The sequence below is a fragment of the Chelonia mydas genome, chromosome 8, assembly GCF_015237465.2.
Source record: "Chelonia mydas isolate rCheMyd1 chromosome 8, rCheMyd1.pri.v2, whole genome shotgun sequence".
NCBI lineage: Eukaryota > Metazoa > Chordata > Testudines > Cheloniidae > Chelonia > Chelonia mydas.
Window position 1 is genome coordinate 102,119,364 of NC_057854.1, and position 22,922 is coordinate 102,142,285.

Genomic DNA, 22,922 nt, shown 5'->3' on the forward strand with positions numbered 1-22,922 from the left:
TGGGGTCTTATGACGGTCTTGTACCATGCCTGCACCAGGGGAATCTTCCCCAAGTCAGATATGATGCTTTTAGAGCCCTTTGGTTCTGCCAGAGCCCTTGAAAGCAGCAAGGACAAAATGGTACTAAGGATTTCACCCTAGGCTCCAAAAGTTGTGAGAGCCCCATCATCAGTAAAGAATGAGTCACGCAGTGCTACCATGATTTTCTATTCTCAAAACTGTAGGAGCTCTACAGCTATATAAAGACTAAGGCCCCGATGCCACAATTCCTTGCACACGGTGCACACCACTGCATCCCTGCAGGTCACACTGCAGGACTGGGGCCCAACTTTCCACTCAAGCCACAGATGGGACACCACTTGATACAACTTTAATAGCTTCAGACAACAATCTGACTTTTTTTTATTAAGCTATGCTCTAGAGCAACTATTTGTTTTGAAATTTAAAAAAACATGTTGTTCTGCAATTTTTTCACAGTATTAAGATCTTATATTGCCTTGCTTTAAATCAGTATAAATTTGGGGGCATGAAGTAGAAACAGGCTCTTCATTTCTCTGTAAATCTTAGTAAGTTTGCAAGTTTCTTTTGTGGCTATCTTTTTTATATATATATTGTTCTTCGGAGGAGTTCATAGGTACCTGAATACTGAGATATGGAATACCAAGCAAACAGAAAGCTTCCATGTAGTTTAGGACTCAAACTTGAGCTATTCAAAAACCATTTAAAATATACAGACCTTTAAAAGTTCTCCTCAAACTCCAAGAAATAAAAAATAACCCTAATTTTGAGGGAAAAGATATTGAACTATAGAAGTATAATAAAAACTTAAAAATAATCAACAAAGCAAATAATGGTTTAACATAAAATGATTTTTATAGCAACATAAACTAGAGGTCTCAGTACAGAGAAGGAGAGTTGTACCCCAAACAAATAGGTTTCCTGGTCCAAAGGACTAGAAATTATAGGGCACAAGCTGGTACCATAAAGGAAAATACACTCTAAATACAGAGTGGCTGACCATCAATACACTGATGCAGTATTAAATTACCATTTTCTAGTGAAGCAGCTGTGTGGTTTCTGCAACACCTACATGCAAAAAGAGGACAGAGGTGTTACCAACTGTTTTGCTCTTTGTGGTACTTGAACAGGAGATAGTCATCTGAAACAACCGATTTAGCCAGGCCCCTTCACTTTTAGGGGAAAAAACCACAGAATCATAGGACTGGAAGGGACTTTGAGAGACTAAGCATTATCTATTCTAGACCATTCCTGACAGATGTCTGTCCAACCTGCTCTTAAAAATCTCCAGTGATAGAGATTCCACAACCTCCCTAGGCAATTTATTCCAGTGCTTACCCAGCCTGACAGGAAGTTTTTCCTAATGTACAGCCTAAACCTCCCTTGCTGCAATTTAAGCCCACTGCTTCTTGTCCTATCCTCAGAGGTTAAGAAAAACCATTCTTCTCCTTGTAACAACCTTTTACAATAACAGTTTTCAAGTACATGTCTCCCCCCAGTCTTCTTTTCCAGACTGAAAAAATTGGGTTTGTTTAATCTGCCCTCACAGGTCATGTTTTCTAGACCTTTAATCATTTTTCTTGCTCTTTTCTGGACTTTCTCAACATCCTCCCTGAACTGTGGAGCCCAGAACTGGACACAGTACTCCAGTTGAGGCCCAATCAGCACAGAGTAGAGCGGAAGAATTACTTCTCGTGTCTTGCTTACAACCCTCCTGCTAATACAACCCAGAATAATGTTTGCTTTTTTTTTTTTTTTTTTTTGGCATAAGTGTCACATGGATAACTCATGTTTAGCTTGTGGTCCACTATGACTCCCAGATCCCTTTCCATAGTACTGGTTCCTAGGCAGTCAGTTCCCATTTTGTACGTGTGCAACTGATTGTTCCTTCCTAAATGGAATACTTTGCATTTGTCCATGTTGAATTTCATCCCATTTACTTCAGACCATTTCTCCAGTTTGTCCAGATGATTTTGGATCCTCCAAAGCACTTGCAACCCCTCCCAGCTTAGTATCGTCCACAAACTTTGTAAGTGTACTTTCTATGCCATTATCTAAATCATTGATGAAAATATTTAACAGAACCAGACCCAGAACTGATCCCTGCGGGACCCCACTTGTTATATCCTTCCAGCATGACTGTGAACCACTGATAACTACTCTCTGGGAACGGTTTGCCAACCAGTTCTGCACCATCTAGGTTGCATTTCCCAAGCTTGTTTATGAGAAGGTCATGCGAGACAGTGTCAAAAGCTTTACTAAAGTCAGGATATACCATGTCTACCACTTCTCCCTCCACCCATCCACAAGGCTTGTTACCCTGCCCAAAAAAAAAGCTATCAGGTTGGTTTGACAATTTGTTCTTGACAAATCCAGGCTGACTGTTATTTATCACTTTAAGCAATCAATTTGCACACATCTAGAAGATAATTATTTGCTCCATTATCTTTCCAGGTACAGAAGTTAAGCTGGCTGGTCTGTAATTCCCTAGGTTCTCCTTATTTCCCTTTTTATAGATTGGCACTATATTTGCCCTTTTCCAGTCTTCTGGAATCTCTCCCATCTTCCATGACTTTTCAAAGATAATCGTTAATGGCTCATATCTCCTCAGTCAACTCCTTGAGTAATCTAGGATGCATTTCATCAGGCCCTGGTGACATCTCCTCAGAAAGCGTAACAGTGAACACCAGAAACAGAGACTGCCATGCCAAAATGTAAAATAGTGAGAAAAGGTGAACTTAACATTATATGGCCTCCCTCTCTACGTAAATATTTATGAATTATCTGATGACCACAACAAGAATGCCAGGTTTTGACAATACTTCTCAACCTTGTACAGAAGAATGAGTGAAAGAGCACCAAGATAAGAAAATAAAAAACACAATAGGGTCAAGGAAGCCCATAAAACCCCTGTTGCAACTTCACTGTACGAACACAGCATCTGCTCCACTGACATGTCACATTCTACACGAAGTCTGAATAATTACTCGTATACTACTTTAAGCTAAAAAGAAAAAGAAAAAAAACTTTAAAAAGCTAATTTGCCATGCACACTACAGTAGTTTCTCTCTCTACAGCTATAATAGCGCTGCTGTCAGAAGGAACTGAGCCTGTGTGCCAAAATCGATTCAACAAGCTTTTAGACACAAAACAACAGAGCTTCTGGGGATAATGAGAGTTGCAATCATTCAAACTGACAGTCTAGGCGAGTTCTAAGAATTTACATTTGCCCACCTAAACCTAAGATGCTCTTCTATGCATCCCAAAGATTGTCGCTTGAGTTTTCTTTTGGGCATGGAAATCTCCTTTTAGCTAAGAGATCAATACTAAGAAATAGGAATTAACTTGAAAAAGATTTGAGCATTTCCAGAGCAAAGCAAGATGCTGGTAAGAGCTCTGTTCAAATCACAACTGTCAAACAGAATATAATTTTGTACCAGATCTAAATGTTAAATAACTATCACATAATTACTTCTTTTATAGACAGAGAGATATAGATAAATGTTAGTAATTTATTTTCAGTGCCATTTGCTAGTTAAAACCGAAATATAATCTATCCACTACTGCCACACACTGGGTGTACTCTGCCATGGTGCATATTTATGTTCTCTGTAACTATCATCACACAAATAGCTTTTGTGCAGAATTTAAATGCATTCCTACCAAAAAAGGATCTAAAGAACAATTCTTAACTTTTTAAAAAAAAAATTAAGATAACCAGTTTTCCACAAATACTACTCTGCATAATAATGGGATTGTTCTTGATATATAGCAAAACTTCTTCCAGCAATGTATTAGGGCCTTGACAGCATAGGGTAAATCTCTGCAGGTGTTAAAATACAGCCCTATGTTCGGCTCAAGGTAACTTCAAATTAATATATTAAAGTATCTGCAATATCTTATGACAGCATACTCCACCCCCTCGTTGAAGCCCTTCCCTGATTCTCCATTGTTTGTATATTAAATTCTAACTTCTGTCCCTGATTGCCTTCTATCACGCAATCCCATCTGCATGTTTGACCTGTTCTCCCCACATACTCTGCTAAGGGGCTCCTTCTTCCCCTCCTCATACGAACAACTCTGTGCCTTCTTCCACGCTGTCCATCCCTCATGCTTGGAATGCTCTCCCAAAATTCATTTGCCAAGACTTAATCCAAATCTCTCAGAGATTTACTCCTGCTGTGACGCTTACAAGAAATGAATTTAAACTTTTAATAAAACTAGTCATAAGTGTGCATGAACTGAGACTGTTATTTATGTAACCCTATCCAAATCCACCTAATTCCCTTCTCAAATACCTCCATCTTTTTCTCATCTGATTATTTCAGGGTGCAACTTCCATAACTTTACACAAAAGTAAATCAAATTTATTCTTACAAGCGTAACTGTTGTGCTATCATATTGCTTCCTAACACTATATAAACCTATGTAGTTCAACCTCCACAATCATAGTCTCAGCAATTCAAAACTCTTCGTTAGCTAAAGGAGGCTCATGACCCGATTTTGGATATCGATTACATTGAAAATTTCCTTGATTAAACGAACTTAGTTGATGTCTCCCATAACATTCTGATAATCAGCGTCTTACCATCTCAAATATGAACAAGCTTAAAATAAGGTTACCTATTTATCATAGGTTTCAGAGTAGCAGCCATGTGAGTCTGTATTCGCAAAAAAAAAAAAAAAGGAGTACTTGTGGCACCTTAGAGACTAACTAAATTTGTTAGTCTCTAAGATGCCACAAGTACTCCTTTTCTTTTTGCTATTTATCATAGCTACGCAAATTTCTATTTAACAGCTGTATGGCCCACTTATGAATGCAAATGAAGTGTACACTCACCAAATACAAATTCCTCCTTCTGTAGTGAACAATATATCAGTATATCAGCAACAATAGTATATCAGCAACAATAGGTCTTGAGGCCACCTAGGATTTACGCAAAATACTAAAGACTGTTCGACTTCCATAAAAACACTAGATGGCACCATATCCTCTCTCTCAGGTTAAGAGAAGAGCTATCCAAACAGAAAAAATTTGTTTTTTTAAATGTTTTCTACCACCCTAATTGCTGGGTTTAAGACAAGAACAGCAAGAGACAGTAAAATACTGTAAGCTATAAAGCAATTTTAAAAAAATTAGTTCCTACGCACAACGGCTTCCAAAGCAAAGCTAGGTCACCATTAAATGGCTCCAGTATAGTATGATTTCAACACTGAAACACTCCTGCTATACAATCTCATATTAACTTTCTCCAGGGCCTTTGAACACCCTTTGCAGCAAAATTTGCCATACCTGAAATTACAGACTTGAGGGTTTTTTAAATTGACAAGTCTCCACCAGCAGATGGCATTACTGCATCAAAGACTCATGTAGTTGCAGAGAAATATGTACAACCTATGAAACTGCTGGTTTAGATTTAACATAAAAGCAACCTGTGTTCCCTCTAAGGTATGTGCCTGTGTGGTTGCACAGGAGGTCATCAAGGGCTGCACGCCAGCCGCAAAGGCCTACACACAGCTGAGCGTGGAGAATGTGTACAGTGGGTAGGGGCAGTGATGAAGGTTTGGAGGCGCTTCGGACCTGCAGGGCTGTGGCGGGGACAGAAAAGATGCGTCTCCCTCCTCCCTCTCTCCCCACCGCAGCCCCAGAGATGTGGGAGCCTTGTGATTCAAGAGACTTTGGGTCTTTCCCCAGCTCTGCCATTAAGTTTCTGTGTAGCCTTGGGAAGTCACCTCACCCCACACTGTGCCTCAGTTTCCCCATTTTCCAGATGGGAATAATGATATTGACCTTTCTCTGTAAAACACTAAGAATTATAAAGGAAAAGCACTAAATATTGTTGGCTTTTAAATTTGTGTTTTAAAAGGAAATTACCAAAACTAGGACTAATGGAAATGTTTGACTGTTTTTGTCTGATTTCCAATGACAACAATTCCCTGTTGTGGATTTAAACCTCCCCTCGCAATGTTTACAAAGCTTTTTGTGGGCAGGAGGACCACGTGGTTTATCTAGGGGCCTGATCCTGCGAAGTATTACTCATGTAGCTGTTACTCATGTGAGTGGTCTCATGAAAAGAAGTGGGAGAACTTCATGTGAAGTGAAAGTTTGCCTGAATCCATATATTTGTAAAGTACTGTGTAAATTTACAGAGCTATGTGCGTTTCACTGTAATAACCTAGATATTGGAACATTTTATCTGTGCATGAGAATCTTAAGGTGAACTTGACTGTGCTACTTTAATTGTCCAAACTAATCCAGGGTAAAAATACAAACCATGAAGGTTCAATAGCTTATAGGACTTTAAAAGTGCTTTGTATTGTTCATACAAGAGGATGGTAGCAAGGGGAATTTGAGTGCTTTTTTAAATTATTTTGAATCTCGGTGTCCTGATTTAAAAAGAAACATTTACTTTGATTTCGAGTATTGTGGTGTTATATTTTACGTTCAGATGAGACCTTTACAGAGGAAGCCCTGTCTGAACATTACGTATCTCCAGCATTTTGCATAAGAAAAGATTCTTCCTATCCAAAATTCCCCTTCTCTTTTCTAACTACTGCACAGTGCTCTCTGTGCTGTTGACCTAGCTGGCTGCTGACTTTCCACCTCAGAGGTGGCTGCATTTCAGTGGTGCATTTAAATGTATAGTTTGCGAAGCATGTACTGATAGGTACTGCAGTCGTCACCTGAAGACAGACCTTCCCTAAGACCCAGCTAGGTACAAGCAGTAAGATGTTGTGACCTCTTGGCGGAGTAAGGGCTGCCGTGAAAGTACAGAGGTGATGGCACATATCCGCATATTACCTCAATACTGGTGCTGCACATAACAAAATTCATTCCGCACATGGATGGAAAAAGTTAGAGGGAACATTGAAAGCAACCCCGAATTACTGAGGTTTTCACAGATATACACCATACACATTTATTCAGTCGCAAGAAATTAATACAATTCTGAAATAGACCATTCTGTAATAAAGAAGAGTTCTGCTTCAGCTGTCAGAGAGCAGAGCCAATAATACTCTCCAACACCATTTTTGTATACTGTTTTGAGTACTTATCGATATTAATACACAAAAACAGTGTTGTGTGTCAGTTAACGTTGGGCTATATACATGACATACGTAAAATAAAACCCAGAAAGCAAGAAAATGAAAACTTAAGGCAAACCATGATACATACCCTCTCCTCCACCAAAAATGCACACCACATGACCGTACATCAGAGAATAAACTACAACCTTAATTGTGCCCCACTACAGATGTCAGACTTCCAGCAGCTAGGGTGACTAGACAGCAAGTATGAAAAATCGGGACAGAGGGTGAGGGGTAATAGAAGTCTATATAAGAAAGACCCAAAAATCGGGACATCTGATCACCCTACCAGCAGCCCCAACCTCAAATTCCACTGAGCTTACCATTCCAACCATCCCCTCACTATCCCATCTGCATAGCTCTGTGCAACTATCTGCATTCATGGCTGGGGAATTTTATTGGAGTACATTTGTGTCTTGGACCTAATGGTCCAATGCTGTCTGGAGTCAGGCATGTAAGGAGTCTCTCAGCTTCCCCTGCTGTGAGGGCTCTGCATCTGGACCCTTGCACCTTCTAGCTGACTGCTCAAAACTAGAAAGAAGCTTGAAGTCAGGTCTTTGGGAATGAAGGTAGCTGAAAGCAAACTGACTCACTTTTTCCAAGGCCAATAGACTCAAGACACTAAATATGTTGTTCCTTTTAAAATACAAAATAGAGCTCCAACTCATAGGCCTGTAATAGGGAGACCATAGTTCTAAGAAGTGGATAGATTACTGGATCATTTTTAACTTCTCCAAAGAGCAGACTGCTTCTAAAAGGAAGAGTTGTTACTCTGGCCTTGGAGAATTAATCCTATCTACAGTATATTTTTTCAGTCAAAGATATTTTAACTAATGCAGTCAAGACCATGACTCTGGATATCATCCAAATAATGTGGTATATCGCACTGCATGAGAACAAAAGTGCTTAGCCCAGAAAAGAATCATAGAATATCAGGGTTGGAAGGGACCTCAGGTGGTCACCTAGTCCAACCCCCTGCTCAAAGCAGGACCAATCCCCAAATAAATCATCCCAGCCAGGGCTTTGTCAAGCCTGACCTTAAAAACCTCAAAGGAAGGAGATTCCACCACCTCCCTAGATAACGCATTCCAGTGTTTCACCACCCGCCTAGTGAAAAAGTTTTTCCTAATATGCAACCTAAACCTCCCCTACTGCAATTTGAGACCATTACTCCTCGTTCTGTCATCCGCTACCACTGAGAACAGTCTAGAGCCATCCTCTTTGGAACCCCCTTTCAGGTAGTTGAAAGCAGCTATCAAATCCCCCCTCATTCTTCTCTTCTGCAGACTAAACAATCCCAGTTCCCTCAGCCTCTCCTCATAAGTCATGTGTTCCAGTCCCCTAATCATTTTTGTTGCCCTCCGCTGGACGTTTTCCAATTTTTCCACAGTCCCTCCATTGGACTTTTCCAATTCTTCTTGTAGTGTGGGGCCCAAAACTGGACACAGTACTCCAGATGAGGCCTCATCAATGTCGAATAGAGGGGAACGATCACGTCCCTCGATCTGCTGGCAATGCCCCTACTTATACAGCCCCAAATGCCATTGGCCTTCTTGGCAACAAGGGCACGCTGTTGACTCATATCCAGCTTCTCGTCCACTGTAACCCCTCAGTCCTTTTCTGCAGAACTGCTGCCTAGCCACTCTGTCCCTAGTCTGTAGCGGTGCATTGGATTCTTCCATCCTAAGTGCAGGACTCTGCGCTTGTCCTTGTTGAACGTCATCAGATTTCTTTTGGCCCACTCCTCTAATTTGTCTAGGGCCCTCTGTATCCTATCCCTACCCTCCAGCATATCTACCTCTTCTCCCAGTTTAGTGTCATCTGCAAACTTGCTGAGGGTGCAGTCCACGCCATCCTCCAGATCCTTAATGAAGATATTGAACAAACCCAGCCCCAGGACCAACCTTTGGGGCACTCCACTTGATACCAGCTGCCAACTAGTCATGGAGCCATTGATCACTACCGGTTGAGCCCGACGATCTAGCCAGCTTTCTATCCACCTTATAGTCCATTCATCCAGCCCATACTACTTTAACTTGCTGGCAAGAATACTGTGGGAGACAGTGTCAAAAGCTTTGCTAAAGTCAAAGAACACCACGTCCACCGCTTTCCCCTCATCCACAGAGCCAGTTATCTCGTCACAGAAGGCAATTAGATTAGTCAGGCATGACTTGCCCTCGGTGAATCCATGCTGACTGTTCCTGATCACTTTCCTCTCCTCTAAGTGCTTCAGAATTGATTCCTTGAGGACCTGCTCCACGATTTTTCCAGGGACTGAGGTGAGGCTGACTGGCCTGTAGTTCCCCGGATCCTCCTCCTTCCCTTTTTTAAAGATGGGCACTACATTAGCCTTTTTCCAGTCGTCCGGGACCTCTCCCGATCACCATGAGTTTTCAAAGATAATGGCCAATGGCTCTGCAATCACATCCGCCAACTCCTTCAGCACTCTCGGATGCAGCGCATCCAGCCCCAGGGACTTGTGCTCGTCCAGCTTTTCTAAACCACTTCTTTCTCCACAGAGAGCTGGTCACCTCCTCCCCATGCTGTGCTGCCCAGTGCAGTAGTCTGGGAGCTGACCTTGTTCGTGAAGACAGAGGCAAAAAAAGCACTGAGTAAATTAGCTTTTTCACATCCTCTGTCACTAGGTTGCCTCCCTCATTCAGGAAGGGGCCCACGCTTTCCTTGACTTTCTTCTTGTTGCTAACATACCTGAAGAAACCCTTCTTGTTACTCTTAACGTCTCTTGCTCGCTGCAACTCCAGGTGTGATTTGGCCTTCCTGATTTCACTCCTGCATGCCCGAGCAATATTTTTGTACTCTTCCCTGGTCATTTGTCCAATCTTCCTCTTCTTGTAAGCTTCTTTTTTATGTTTAAGATCAGCAAGGATTTCACTGTTAAGCCAAGCTGGTCGCCTGCCATATTTACTATTCTTTCTACACATCGGGATGGTTTGTCCCTGTAACCTCAATGAGGATTCTTTAAAATACAGCCAGCTCTCCTGGACTCCTTTCCCCCTCATGTTATTCTCCCAGGGGATCCTGCCCATCAGTTCCCTGAGTTTGTCGAAGTCTGCTTTTCTAAGTCCAGGGTCCGTATTTTGCTGCTCTCCTTTCTTCCTTGTGTCAGGATCCTGAACTCGACCATCTCATGATCACTGCCTCCCAGGTTCCCATCCACTTTAGCTTCCCCTACTAATTCTTCCCGGTTTGTGAGCAGCAGGTCAAGAAGAGTTCTGCCCCTAGTTGGTTCCTCCAGCACTTGCACCAGGAAATTGTCCCCTACACTTTCCAAAAACTTCCTGGATTGTCTGTGCACCGCTGTATTGCTCTCCCAGCAGATATCAGGGTGATTGAAGTCTCCCATGAGAACCAGGGCCTGCGATCTAGTAACTTCCGTTAGTTGCCGGAAGAAAGCCTCATCCACCTCATCCCCCTGGTCCGCTGGTCTATAGCAGACTCCCACCACGACATCACCCTTGCTGCTCATGCTTCTAAACTTAATCCAGAGACACTCAGGTTTTTCTGCAGTTTCATACTGGAGCTCTGAGCAGTCATACCGCTCTCTTACATACAATGCAACTCCCCCACCTTTTCTGCCCTGCCTGTCCTTCCTGATCAGTTTATATCCATCCATGACAGTACTCCAGTCATGTGAGTTATCCCACAATAGTAAAGGAAGATTGGTTGGAACCACAGCTTGGTTAGAAGGAGTACTGCAGAAAGGGATCTGGGAGTCATAGTGGACCACAAGCTGAACATGAGTCAACAGTGTTGCAAAAAAAGCAAACATCATTCTGGAATGTATTAGCAGGAGTGTTGTAAGCAAGACACGAGAAGTAATTCTTCCACTCTACTCCGCGCTGATTAGGCCTCAGCTGGAGTATTGTGTCCAGTTCTGGGCAGCACATTTCAGGAAAGATGTGGACAAACTGGAGAAAGTCTAGAGAAGAGCGAAAAAAATGACTGAAGGTCTAGAAAACATGACCTATGAGGGAAGATTGAAAAAATTGCGTTTCTTTAGTCTGGAAAAGAGAAGACAGAGGTGACATAACAGTTTGCAAGTACATAAAAGGTTGTTACAAGGAGGAGGGAAGAAAAATTGTTCTTCTCAACCTCTGAGGATAGGACAAGAAGCAATGGGCTTAAATTGCAGCAAGGGAGGTTTAAGGTTATACGTTAGGAAAAACTTCCTCTCAGGGTGGTTAAGCACTGGAATAAATTGCCTAGGGAGATTGCAGAATCTCCATTATAGGGGATTTTTAAGAGCAGGTCAGGAAAAACACTTGTCAGGGTCTAGATAATACTTAGTCCTGCCATGAGTGCAGGGGACTAGACTAGATGACCCCTCGAGTTCCCTTCCAGTCCTATGATTCTATGATCATTGGCCTCCATGGTTCTGCTAAAGTTTTGCAGTCATCTACAAGCTTCAGTCTGCTTATGTGTTTTATACCAAGCCAATAGAGAGCAGAAAAAAACCCACGGATTCAAAGGTTCTTCACAGAAGCCACTATCTTTCTACTGACAGGCCCCTTCAAAGTAATTCCTCCTCCTCGGATCATTGTCCTTTATCTGACCCAGAAGATGGGATCATCTATTGCTCTTATTCTGGGACCATCTTAGTATCTGATACCCTGAAAGGAAAAGTTCTCTCAGGTGACTGCATTTTACCCAAGATGCAACACTTACTGTCAGATATTTCTTTTCCATGAGGAGGGGCAGACAGTGCTTGAAGGGCTCTTTATGAATCCTAAGACATCTGCTCTTCTCACATTTGGCACGAAAATGGTAGTCCAGAACTTTGTCTCTGACAGTGGCCAAATACTTCAGAAGAAGGTGCAAAAAACCCTGAAATAGGGTCACATGGGGTCATCTGCCCCCATGAAGGTCTCGTTCTAACCTCTAACAGTCTAAGAATTAGTTTAAGCCCTAAAGCTTGAGATTTTATATTCATTCCAAACTCCCTCATGCTCTTTTTTTCCCCGTTATCTACTTAAACATCCATGAATTTTGTCAAGTTCGTAGTCCAACCAACATTCTGTGTCAATGGATTCCACTGTAATAACTCATTGTTTGAAAGGATTTTCCCTTGGTTCTTGTGTTATGAGACAGAAGACAAGCCCATGATCTATTCATTTTGTATATTTTGATCATGTCCCCTTTTATTGAACTCTTTCATAAAAGTAAATTTCATTACAGTTTCATTTTTTTCCCCCACACACTCAAGGAGAAGTTTTCCACCCTCTAACATTCTCACTAGCTAATCCAGATTAATTCTGCAATATCTTTTGAAAGCAAACCACGGATTTACATAATTGCATTATAATAGTTTATTTATTATTCTCCAACCCATTGCCTAAACGTACTAACTTATTGTTTGCTTTTTTTTTTTTGGACAACATATTGAACACAGGTCTCCATTGAGTTTTCCACAGTAATGCCTAAGTTCTTTTCCTGAATTCATACTGCTAACTTAGAACCTGCAAGTTGTAAATAAAACTCACCTAGACTCCTTCAGACTTATCAGAAAGCATGTCAAAAAGGTCAAGTTTTCCTTAACTATCACAGCTAAGTGGTAAAGTCCTCCAATGTCTGTAAAACGCTTCAGGGTGTTCCCCACCTGCAGGACTCATGGTCACTCTAGTAGAGCCATAGCTACCTTATGGCTAGAAGAGTTGAAGGGATTCAGCAGAAGAATGGAGTGAGGTCACCACCTGAAAGTCCTTACAAACAGTACATTTAAAAGGCACAAGAGGCTTGATTGACATCTGCCAATGCTGGGCTCCCTCTGGAGGCGAGTACTGAGCACTGTCAGTCTGTACAGGCTTTTTCCTCCCAGAGTCAAGGATCCAATGGGTTGTGCTACTTGAAGCCCATGAATCCAGATTGCCACATATGTAAATGCAAAAACATTTTACCCTACCTGTAAATTGGGTTTCTGACAATCTAGAACACTCCTAGACTTTTATGAGCTAATATTCATATGCAAGTTAGTCATCAGTCTCATTTGTTTAAAAGGCTGCACTCCAGTCTCTGCAGGTTTGTTATGGTTACTTGATCAATTTACTTCATGAATGCGTTCAAAAATCTAAGAGATAGCAACTGAAGCACAGGAGTAGAAGTAGTGCCGCTGGAAAGGGAGAAAGAAAAAACTTTTGGCGGCCTTCCCTTTATATTTGACAGGGACACCACCTTTCTGTATACAGTGCTATAAAATCCCTCCTGGCCAGAGGAAACATCCTGTTACCTGTAAAGGGTTAAGAAGCTCAGCTAACCTGGCAGGCACCTGACCCAAAGGACCAATAAGGGGAGAAGACACTTTCAAATATGGGTGGGGAAGGGGAAGCTTTTGTTTTGTGCTCTTTGTTTACATGTTGTTCTCTTGGGACTGAGAGGCCAGGCAGAAATCCATTTTCTCCAACCCATCCTAATCTAAGTCTCCAATATTGCAACCAGTATAGGTAAGCCAGGCAAGGCGGATTAGTTTATCCTTTGTTTTATGTGAATTTTCCCTGTGTTAAGAGGGAGGTTTATTCCTCTTTTCTGTAACTTTAAGGTTTTGCCCAGAGGGGGATCCTCTGTGTTTTCAATCTGAATACCCTGTAAAGTATTTCCCATCCTGATTTTACAGAGGTGATTCTTTCACCTTTTCTTGAATTAAAATTCTTCTTTTAAGAACCTGATTGATTTTTCATTGTTCTTAAGATCCAAGGGTTTGGGTCTGTGTTCACCTGTACAAATTGGTGAGGATTATCATCAAGCCTTCCCCAGGAAAGGGGGTGTACGGCCTGGGGGGATATTTTGGGGGGAAAGATGTCTCCAAGTGGTCTTTTTCCCTGTTCTTTGTTTAAAACGGTTGGTGGTGGCAGCATACTGTTCAAGGACAAGGCAAAGTTTGTACCTTGGGAAAGTTTTTAACCTAAGCTGGTAAAAATAAGCTTAGGGGGTCTTTCATGCAGGTCCCCACATCTGTACCCTAGAGTTCAGAGTGGAGAAGGAACCCTGACAAGGCCCATGACAGGTTACTCCACCTAGAAAATTCAAACACCAGAGGAAAACCAAGTCCAGATTGTCAAATGAGTGGGAGCAGAAACAAACCATTCAAGTGCATGCAGTAAAGATGACTGTTTTCAATATTCCACCTTTTTGGCACTAGATTGCCATTTTCTTTTCCTGTTCCATCTATTTTATGGAAACATATAATGAACAGTTGTGAAATGGCATATACATCACTACAAAAGTTCAAACTCTGAGAATCAACAGATATATTAATATTGACATTATACTACTCTATTTATCCATCTCTTTTCAGAGCAATTTTTCAGAAGTGATTAATTCTCCTGGCAAGGATCCTTTTCCTGTTGAAATTTGTAAAACATCTTCCAAAACCACAAGCATACTAAAACAGCTCCAAACGTCTAAGTAGTTCAAAGTCCCAGAATTCATTGCATATAATTAGGTGTTCATCTTGCCACAAGCTATTAGTCATTGTTTTGGAACCCAACTCAGTATAAAAACTGAATACTAACAACTGTTAAAATAATTTTAACAGTTCTGATTTAAACCAACAAAAGCAAGAAAATTCAGAGTCATGGCTTTACATCTGAATCTCTATCCTTAACTGACCTCAATGTAAGTTACTATAGAGCAATGAAAATAGAGTGTGACCATATGTATCTGCCTGAGAACTACAGCACATATTGATGCAACTATTAAAATTTCAGCATTACATCTGAACTCCATTCCTTTAAGTCAAAAAGTTGACTGTAGAACAGTGCTTCCCAAACTGTGAACCATGGCTTGCTTCCCTGGGGAATCACAAAGGGTTCATAGGAGAGCCAAAAGCATTTGGGAAAAAATTTAATGGACATGCCTGTAACAATATCAATTGTTTTGGAGTTTTGGAGGGAGGGGTGAAGGGCAGGGGAGTTTCCTAATTAAAAGACTATTAAAGTAGGCTTAAAAAAAACACTGGAGTCTTATCTATGGGTCTGCATCTTATGCAGGTAGCCTTCAGCAAAAAGTCTCAGCTAAAATCCCCTGCTGGAGCAGAGAGCTAAGAGGCTCCTAGTACCAAAAGCAGCAGCACCAACATAAGGAGATAGGGGAAGGGTGCAGAGGGAGAGACATGTGCATCTTGTTTATAATGGAACAATTTTTCCAGCTGCTAAGCCTACATGTAGCTAACCTCAGCTGAAGACAAAAAGGATTTTAATAACGTTAAACAGAAAAGTAGACAATATGACACCACCACCTAATGTTTGGATTTTTCAGGTCTTGATATTACTGTAAAAAGTCCATAGCCACAACATGTCATTTGTTTTCAAATCTTAGTAAATTAAAGTATGAGGCCAGGGAAACTAGTAAGGCCTTTAGAAACCAAACACCCAGAATTCATAAACCAGAGCCTGGAAACAAGAAGAACTGAAGCAGCAAAACAAAAGTTATGTCTGAAGAAGCAACTGTTCCTCAAAAAGCCCTACAAGCATGTTATGTTGTGACCATGTGAAATGCAAAATGTAAACAAGCGCACAACATTGGTGAAACCCTTCTATTTCCATCAGCAATAGACGGGTAGAATTATGATAGGGAATAAGCAGCCACGGCACTGAAAACCAGTCCTATATCAAATATCATCCGTCGATGCACTGATTAATCTTGGAGAAAATGTCCAGGACTAGTTGATAAAAAGAGTTAACAAGAGTCAATATTTTGCACTGCAGCTTGATGAATCTACAGACATAGCCAAAATGGCTCAGCTTCTGTTATATAAAACTTGTCAAAGCAGGCACAATAGTTGAACTCTTATTTTGCAAATAAATACCAATCCAAACAACTGGTGAGGAAATATTCAAGGTCATGGATAAATCCATAGTGGGTGAAGATCTTAACGGGGATGTGCATGTGGAACTGTGCACTGTTGGGGTAGCAACCAGGACTGGAAAAAAGAGTGGGGCTGCTGCATGAGTGAAGTGACACAGGCAGCAATTTGTACACACTGAATGATTCATTGCCAAGCTTTGGAAAGAAAGATGTTGCAACCTGAAGTACATGAGGCCCTCAACAGTGTTCTTAAACCTGTTAATTTTATAAAAATCCCTGGCAGTGTACACACAGTGTTTTAATATGCTGTGGGAAGACATGGGCTCTGACCACACTCAGCTTCTGTTTCACATTGAACTCGAGAAACTGGCATGTGGTAAGTGTGTTACAACATGTCTCTGAATTGACACCCACAATCAGAATTTTCTTCTTTGGGAAAACAGACTTTGCAGATTATATGTACAATGTGGACTTCCTGACTGTGTTAACTTACCTGGTGGACATATTTGTCTAAACGAATGCACTGAACCTAAAACTTCAAAATAAAAATATAAATATATAGATATGAAAGAAAATTGGGGGATTCAGGAAGGTTTGTCTTTAAAGAGGTCACATAGAAAAGGAAATTACTGAGATCCAGTTTTATCAGACTTTTTAAGAGAACAGAATTAAAGTGAATTAAAAGTCACTATTGAAGACCAAATATTAACTCATTTGTCTGGACTGTATTCCCATTTTCATTATTATTTTCCTGGAGTTGAATACAAATCTCCAGATACTGACTGGATTCAAAACCCATTCTCACTAACAGCTGACTCTATTCCAACCTTAACTATCTCACCTCGAGAAAATCTCTTAGAACTGTTTAGTGTTCACAAAACGAAGACCAAAGTTTTCAAATTTAACAAACCAGGAATTCTCGATTTCTCTTAAAAGGAGACTACAAATAATTTAGTGATGAAGCTGTGAAAGTGTTGCTTCCATTCACTTCATTCTCTCTCTGAGTCTGGTTTTCAGCAATGATTTCTGTGAAAACTAAACACAGAAATTGTTTCAACTTGGAAAATGCCCTTCTGTCTGGCTCTACCAGAGATTCAAACAAACATTGTGCAACTATGAAGTTCAAAACAGGACCATTCTTCCCACTAAAATCTTAGCTACGTCCAAACACAAAAAAATCCCTTTTTAAAGATCATAGTTCTAAAAATCTGGATGAGATCCATTTATACAATTAAACAAACTGTATGCAGTTGAATAAAGTCACAAAACCATTCAAACTCTAGTGTCCCTCTTGAAGCTAGCATCCTGAACTTCTAGATTTAGTGTCCCGAGTGTGCCAAAAAATGGTATTTGGTTGTGGTGAGCCACCAAGTTTTAAAATCTCTCTGAAGAGTCCGCAGCACTAATATTTTTGTCAACCACACCTTTAGAAGAGCCCTTGGTAACCAATTTTCTTTTTTAATCTTTCAATAAGTACTACAGAAAGCACCAATAGAGCCAAAAAAGTACAAATTTATCATGTCACTATGTAGTAGGAAGAGGTTCTGAGTTAGCATGTCTGGAACCCATTAAATAGTATAAAAGTTACATCCACTAACTCAACAGTTTATCATCAAAACCCTAAAAAAGCAGCAGTCCAAACTAAGTACCTTCACGGTATTTTTTTATTTATAAAATTGTCCAATTTCATTAGCGCATGATATAAAACTAATCTGAAACGTATCTGCCTTGTACTAGAGGAAGGTCAACCTTTATTTTAAAGTATTTAATATACTTTTTAAATCCTCCTGAAATGAGCAGTTGGGTGCCAAGATACAAGTCAAAACATTTTTTCTTTGTTTTGTTAACAGTCAAGTCAAACCCCTGGGAAGATTATATATCTAACCAAAACTGGCAGAACCAGGCCTGCAGACAGCCACCGAACTAAAACAGAGTACAATTAAGCCAAATCACAAATATGTCAGTCCATTGACACAACTAATGTACGTAGACAGATTAAAACTATGTATGATGAGCAAACACTTCATTTTAAAACCAAAATTAGCAATAATGCAAATGCATCAATTTTTGTTCTTTAAAGATTTAAATTTCATTTTCAACGGTCCATTTGAGGCCAGACATCTGTTATTTCCAAAACAAAATTATAAGACGCTAATATATGTCCGAATTGCCAAAACTTGACCATTCCCAGAGCTGACAAGTTATGCATTCATGTTGAATCCTTTAACTCAGTTTAGGATTTGGCTTTTGTAACAATTCAGGGCAACAGCACCTGTATTTCCCCCTGTGGTTCAGCAAGAGCACCCATTCTTGACTTCCAGCTCCCCAGCCATTGCCTTTCTAGGTGAAGACCCGCATCTCTTCTCATTTTGACCTGGGTATTCCCATCCTCTACAGTTCCCTTTCTTCATTGGTATTTTCCAGCAAAGAGTCTGCCTAAACTGACCCGCTTGCTTCTTCTCTTCAGAGACTGATAACAGAGTGATTGTCAGTTACAATGCAGCACTTCCTATGCAAGTCTATTTTATTCTTAATGTTAAACTCATTACAGAGAAGAAAAAAATTAAAAACAATGAAAGAATCTACACGCATGCTAACAAGCTTATCAGACATCACCCTACAACAGGGGCGGGCAAACTTTTTGGCCTGAGGGCCACACTGGGTTTCCGAAACTGTATGGAGGGCCAGTTGGGGGAGGCTGTGCCTCCCCAAACAGCCAGGGGTGGCCCAGCCCCCTGTCTGACTCCCACTGCTTCTCGCCCCCTGATGGCCCCCTCGGGACTCCTGCCCCATCCAACCCCTCCTGTTCCCTGTCCCCTGATAGCCCTCCCAGGATCCCTGCTCCATCTACCCCACCCTGTCCCCTAACTGCCCCCCGCTGCCCCATCCAACCCCCCGCCCTCATTCCGGACTGCCCCCCCCGGGATTCCTGCCCCCATTCAACCTCCCTCTATTCCCCACCCTCTGACCGCTCTGACCCCTATCCATACCCCTGCCCCTGACCACCACCCCAAACTCCCCTGCCCTCTATCCAACCCCCCCGCCATGCTGCCTGGAGCACCGATGGTTGGCGGTGCTACAGCCGCGCTGCCAAGAGTGCCAGGACAGGCAGCCATGCTGCCCAGCTGGAGCCAACCATGCCACTGTGCAGCACAGAGCACTGGGTCAGGTCGCGGCTCTGCAGCTGTGCTGCCCGGCAAGAGCTCGCAGCCCCGCTGCCCAGAGCACTGCGCTGGCAGCGCAATGAGCTGAGGCTGCAGGGGAGCGGAAACAACAGGGGAGGGGCCAGGGGCTAGCCTCCCAGGCTAGGAGCTCAGGGGCTCGGCAGGAGGGTCCCGCAGCCCGGATGTGGCCCGCGGACCATACTTTTCCCACCTCTGCCCTACAATATATTCTGGCAGGTTCAGTCCTTCCAACCCTGTCCTAAGGATTGGGGCCCTCATAAAACCAGGAGTCCTGCCTGTTGCCTGGATCGGAAGAAGGGCAGGCACTGAGCCAGCTTAAACTCAGACTTTCCATCCAAAAGTTTGTCTTTTTACTAAACCAACAAACCAACTTGCTATATATTACCAAGTTATATAACAACCTGAGAAAAACAATGAGATTGTGACACCAAAATTCTATCTTGTGTGACCTACATAAACACACATTATCCATGTAAATGCTCTCTGGAAATGGGAATAAAGCCTACCAATCTGTGTGTTCCATTTTGTGATATATATTAAATAGCTATCCTGCACTTTGGAAATCTAAGGATAATTTTCATCTTCTCCTCCCCAGTCTGGTGCTTTTGACTTTTTTCCTGGTGCTTTGTCAATTACAGTACTTAAGAAGAAACCTAAAGGTCTCCATTTCAGAAAGAGCTGTATCAAAGGCAATTACGACTAGAGCTGGTCAAAAATTTTCTGACAGACTTTTCAGCAGGACAATGCAGATTCAATGGAATCAAAACATTCCACGGGAACATGTCAATTCTGCTGCAACTTTTGATGGAAGCAAGGCAGGCAGCCAGGAAAGATGCCCAGCCAGTCAGCTTGCATGGTTTCCTGCCAGCCCAGGCTGCCCCAGAACCCTGAGCAGCTGTCACCCCATGCTGTCCAATCCCCAAGGGAGCTGGCTGACTGGGAAACAGGGCATTCCCAGGAGACAGCTGCCCAAAGCAAGCTAAAAGTTCCATTTTCCAGGCAGCTCTAATCATGATAAAGGGTTGAGTTAGCCTAATAGAAAAGTAGTTGAAGAACAGGATCAAATAACTTTTCACTAGGTAGTTTTATTTGGAAAATAGAACACAGAAATTATTATCAGACTCACCAAACCAGCAGTCAGAGAAGGAGCAGATTGTCCCAGGGACTGGTTTCTCATGCGGACCAGGTTTGAGGTTTCTCCAGCTGGCTGCCATACTGATTGTCCCACTCCACTGTGCACACTGCTGGATAAGGGAAGCAGTTGCTTTCCTTTGAAAACAAAAACATGATTTTAACTTTTTACCAGTTTTATGAATTATAGGTTACATAATACAATGCTTAACCAAATGCAGGGTATAGGCAATGGTTTTCTAATCCATAATCATTCCTGTGGCTCTTCTATGAACTGTCTCCAATTTATCAACTTTCTTCTTGAATTATCAACACCAGACCTGGGCACAGTATTCCAGCAGCGGTCGCACCAATGCCAAAAACAGGTAAAAGCATCTACACTCCTACTCAAGATTCCCTTGCTTATGAATCCCAGGATCAGATTAGTTCCTTTGGTCACAGCAGCACACTGAGAGCTCATATTCAGCTGATTATCCACCACAACCCCAACATCTTTTTCAGAGTCAGTCTCCCCTATTCTATGACTATGGCCTACATTCTTTGTTCCTAGAGGTCTCCATTTATATTAAGCCATATTAAAACACATATTGTTTACTTGTGCTGGGTTTACCAAGTGATCCAGATTTTTCTGAATCAGTGACCTGTCTTCTTCATTGTTTACCACTCTCCCAACTGCTGTGTCATCTGCGAATTTATTAATTAGTGATGATTGTGTTTTCTTTCAGGTCATTGGTAAAAACGTTAAATAGCATAGCGCCAAGAAACAATCCCTCTGGAATCCCACTGGAAACACCCACACAGTGATGATTTCACGTTTATAGTTACATTTTGAGACCTATCAGTGAGCCAATTTTTAATGCATTTAATATGTGCCATGTGAGACAGAGTCAGGCAGGATGGCTACAGGAAAGTAACAGAAGGCAGATATATTAGCCCCAGGTTAAGTAGGTCCCTTTTCCCTGGGTAAGGTAACAGGGAAGGTTCCAGAACTATCAGGAACCTTCTGGAGACAATTAAGACAGGCTGATTAGAACACCTGCAGCCAACCAAGAAGCTGTTAGAATCCATTAAGGCAGGCTAATCAAGGCACCTGGGTTTAAAAAGGAGCTCACTTCAGTTTGTGGTGTGCATGTAAGAAGCCAGGAGAAGGAGGCGCTAGGAGCTGAGAGTGAGGACGCATACTGTTGGAGGACTGAGGAGTACCATCATTATCAGACACCAGGAGGAAGGTCCTATGGTGAGGATAAAGAAGGTGTTGGGAGGAGGCCATGGGGAAGTAGCCCAGGGAGTTGTAGCTGTCGCACAGCTGTTCCAGGAGGCACTCTCAACAGCTGCATACCACAGGGCCCTGGGCTGGAACCCGGAGTAGAGGGCGGGCCCGAGTTCCCCCCAAATCCTCCCAACTCATGGTCATTCACAGGAGAAGTTGACCTGGACTGTGGGTTCACGAAAACGGCCAAACTAAGGGCTACCATGAAGCTGCAAGACGAGAAAATCTGCCAATAAACGCAAGACCCACCAAGGTATAGGAGGAACTTTGTCACACGTTAATCTTATATTGTTCTACTTTTTTAATCCAAATGTCGCGAGGAACCAAGTCAAATGCCTTTCAGAAGTTTAAGTATTTTACTTCAATACTATTACTTTTATCAACCAAACTTGTAACCTCACCAAAAAAAAAAGATATCAAGTTAGTTAGGATCTATTTCCCATAAGCACATGTTGATTTTCATTAATTACCCTCCTTTAATTTTTTATTAATTGAGTCCCAATTCAGATAGTCCATTATCTTGCCCAGGATCAATGTCAGGCTGACAAGACCTATAACTACCCAGGTCATCCTGTTCACCCTTTTTGAAAGCTGGCACAACATTAGCTTTCGTCCTGTCTTCTCGAACTTACCCAGTGTTCCAAGACAAACTGAAAATCTACATTAGTGGTCCAGCAGGCACCTCTGTGAGCTCTTTTAAAACTCTTGGATACAAGTTATCTAGACCTGCTGATTTTAAAACATCTAACTTTAATAGTTACTATTTAACACACTCCAGAGATACAAGTGGAATGGAAATATGTTATTACCACCATATGATGAGACTGCATCATCTGTTTTTTCCACAAAGGCATAGCAGAAATCTTTATTTAACACTTCTGACTTTTGTGCGTTATTTATTGATGATTCTACCATTTCCATCCAGGAACGAACCAATACTATTGTCAAAATTAAGACAGTTATTCACCTTGTGCAGTAACTGATTCTTCGAGATGGTTGTCCTTGTGAGTGCTCCACTTTAAGTGTCTTTGCACCCTGCACTTCTAGTCAGAGACTTGTGGTAGCAGTGCCCCGGCTGGTCGCGCACGTGCAGCAGCCACTCTCGCACCACTCCAAGCAGTTACCTCGCGTGTGCAGCCAACCACCACCCAGTTCCTTTTTTATCCCAGAGGATGGAGCTGAAACTCCAAAGTAGAGGGGAGGAGAGTGGGTAGCGGAGCACCCACAGGGACAACCATCTCCAAGAGCCTCCGTTACTGCACAAGGTGAGTAACCTTCTCTTCATCTTCGAGGAGTGTCCCTGCGGGTGCTCCACTTTAGGTGACTGAAGAGCAGTGCCCCTCGGTGGACAAGAGGGGCTTCGGAGTTGATGTATGTATGGTGGAGAGCACCGACAGTCCAAAGTGAGT

The 22,922-nt window shown here is 42.0% G+C and overlaps 1 protein-coding gene across 3 annotated transcripts in view; it reads right to left on the bottom strand.

Annotated features, from left to right (window-relative positions):
• The window catches only part of MAST2 (microtubule associated serine/threonine kinase 2), a 372,012-nt gene that overhangs the window by 291,944 nt on the left and 57,146 nt on the right, over positions 1 to 22,922 (bottom strand). For all 3 annotated transcript variants that reach the window (XM_037907057.2, XM_043521549.1, XM_037907059.2), the window contains one exon: positions 20,239 to 20,381. In XM_037907057.2, the coding sequence (XP_037762985.1) occupies positions 20,239 to 20,381 (143 nt within the window). The remainder of the gene's footprint in view (positions 1 to 20,238; positions 20,382 to 22,922) is intronic.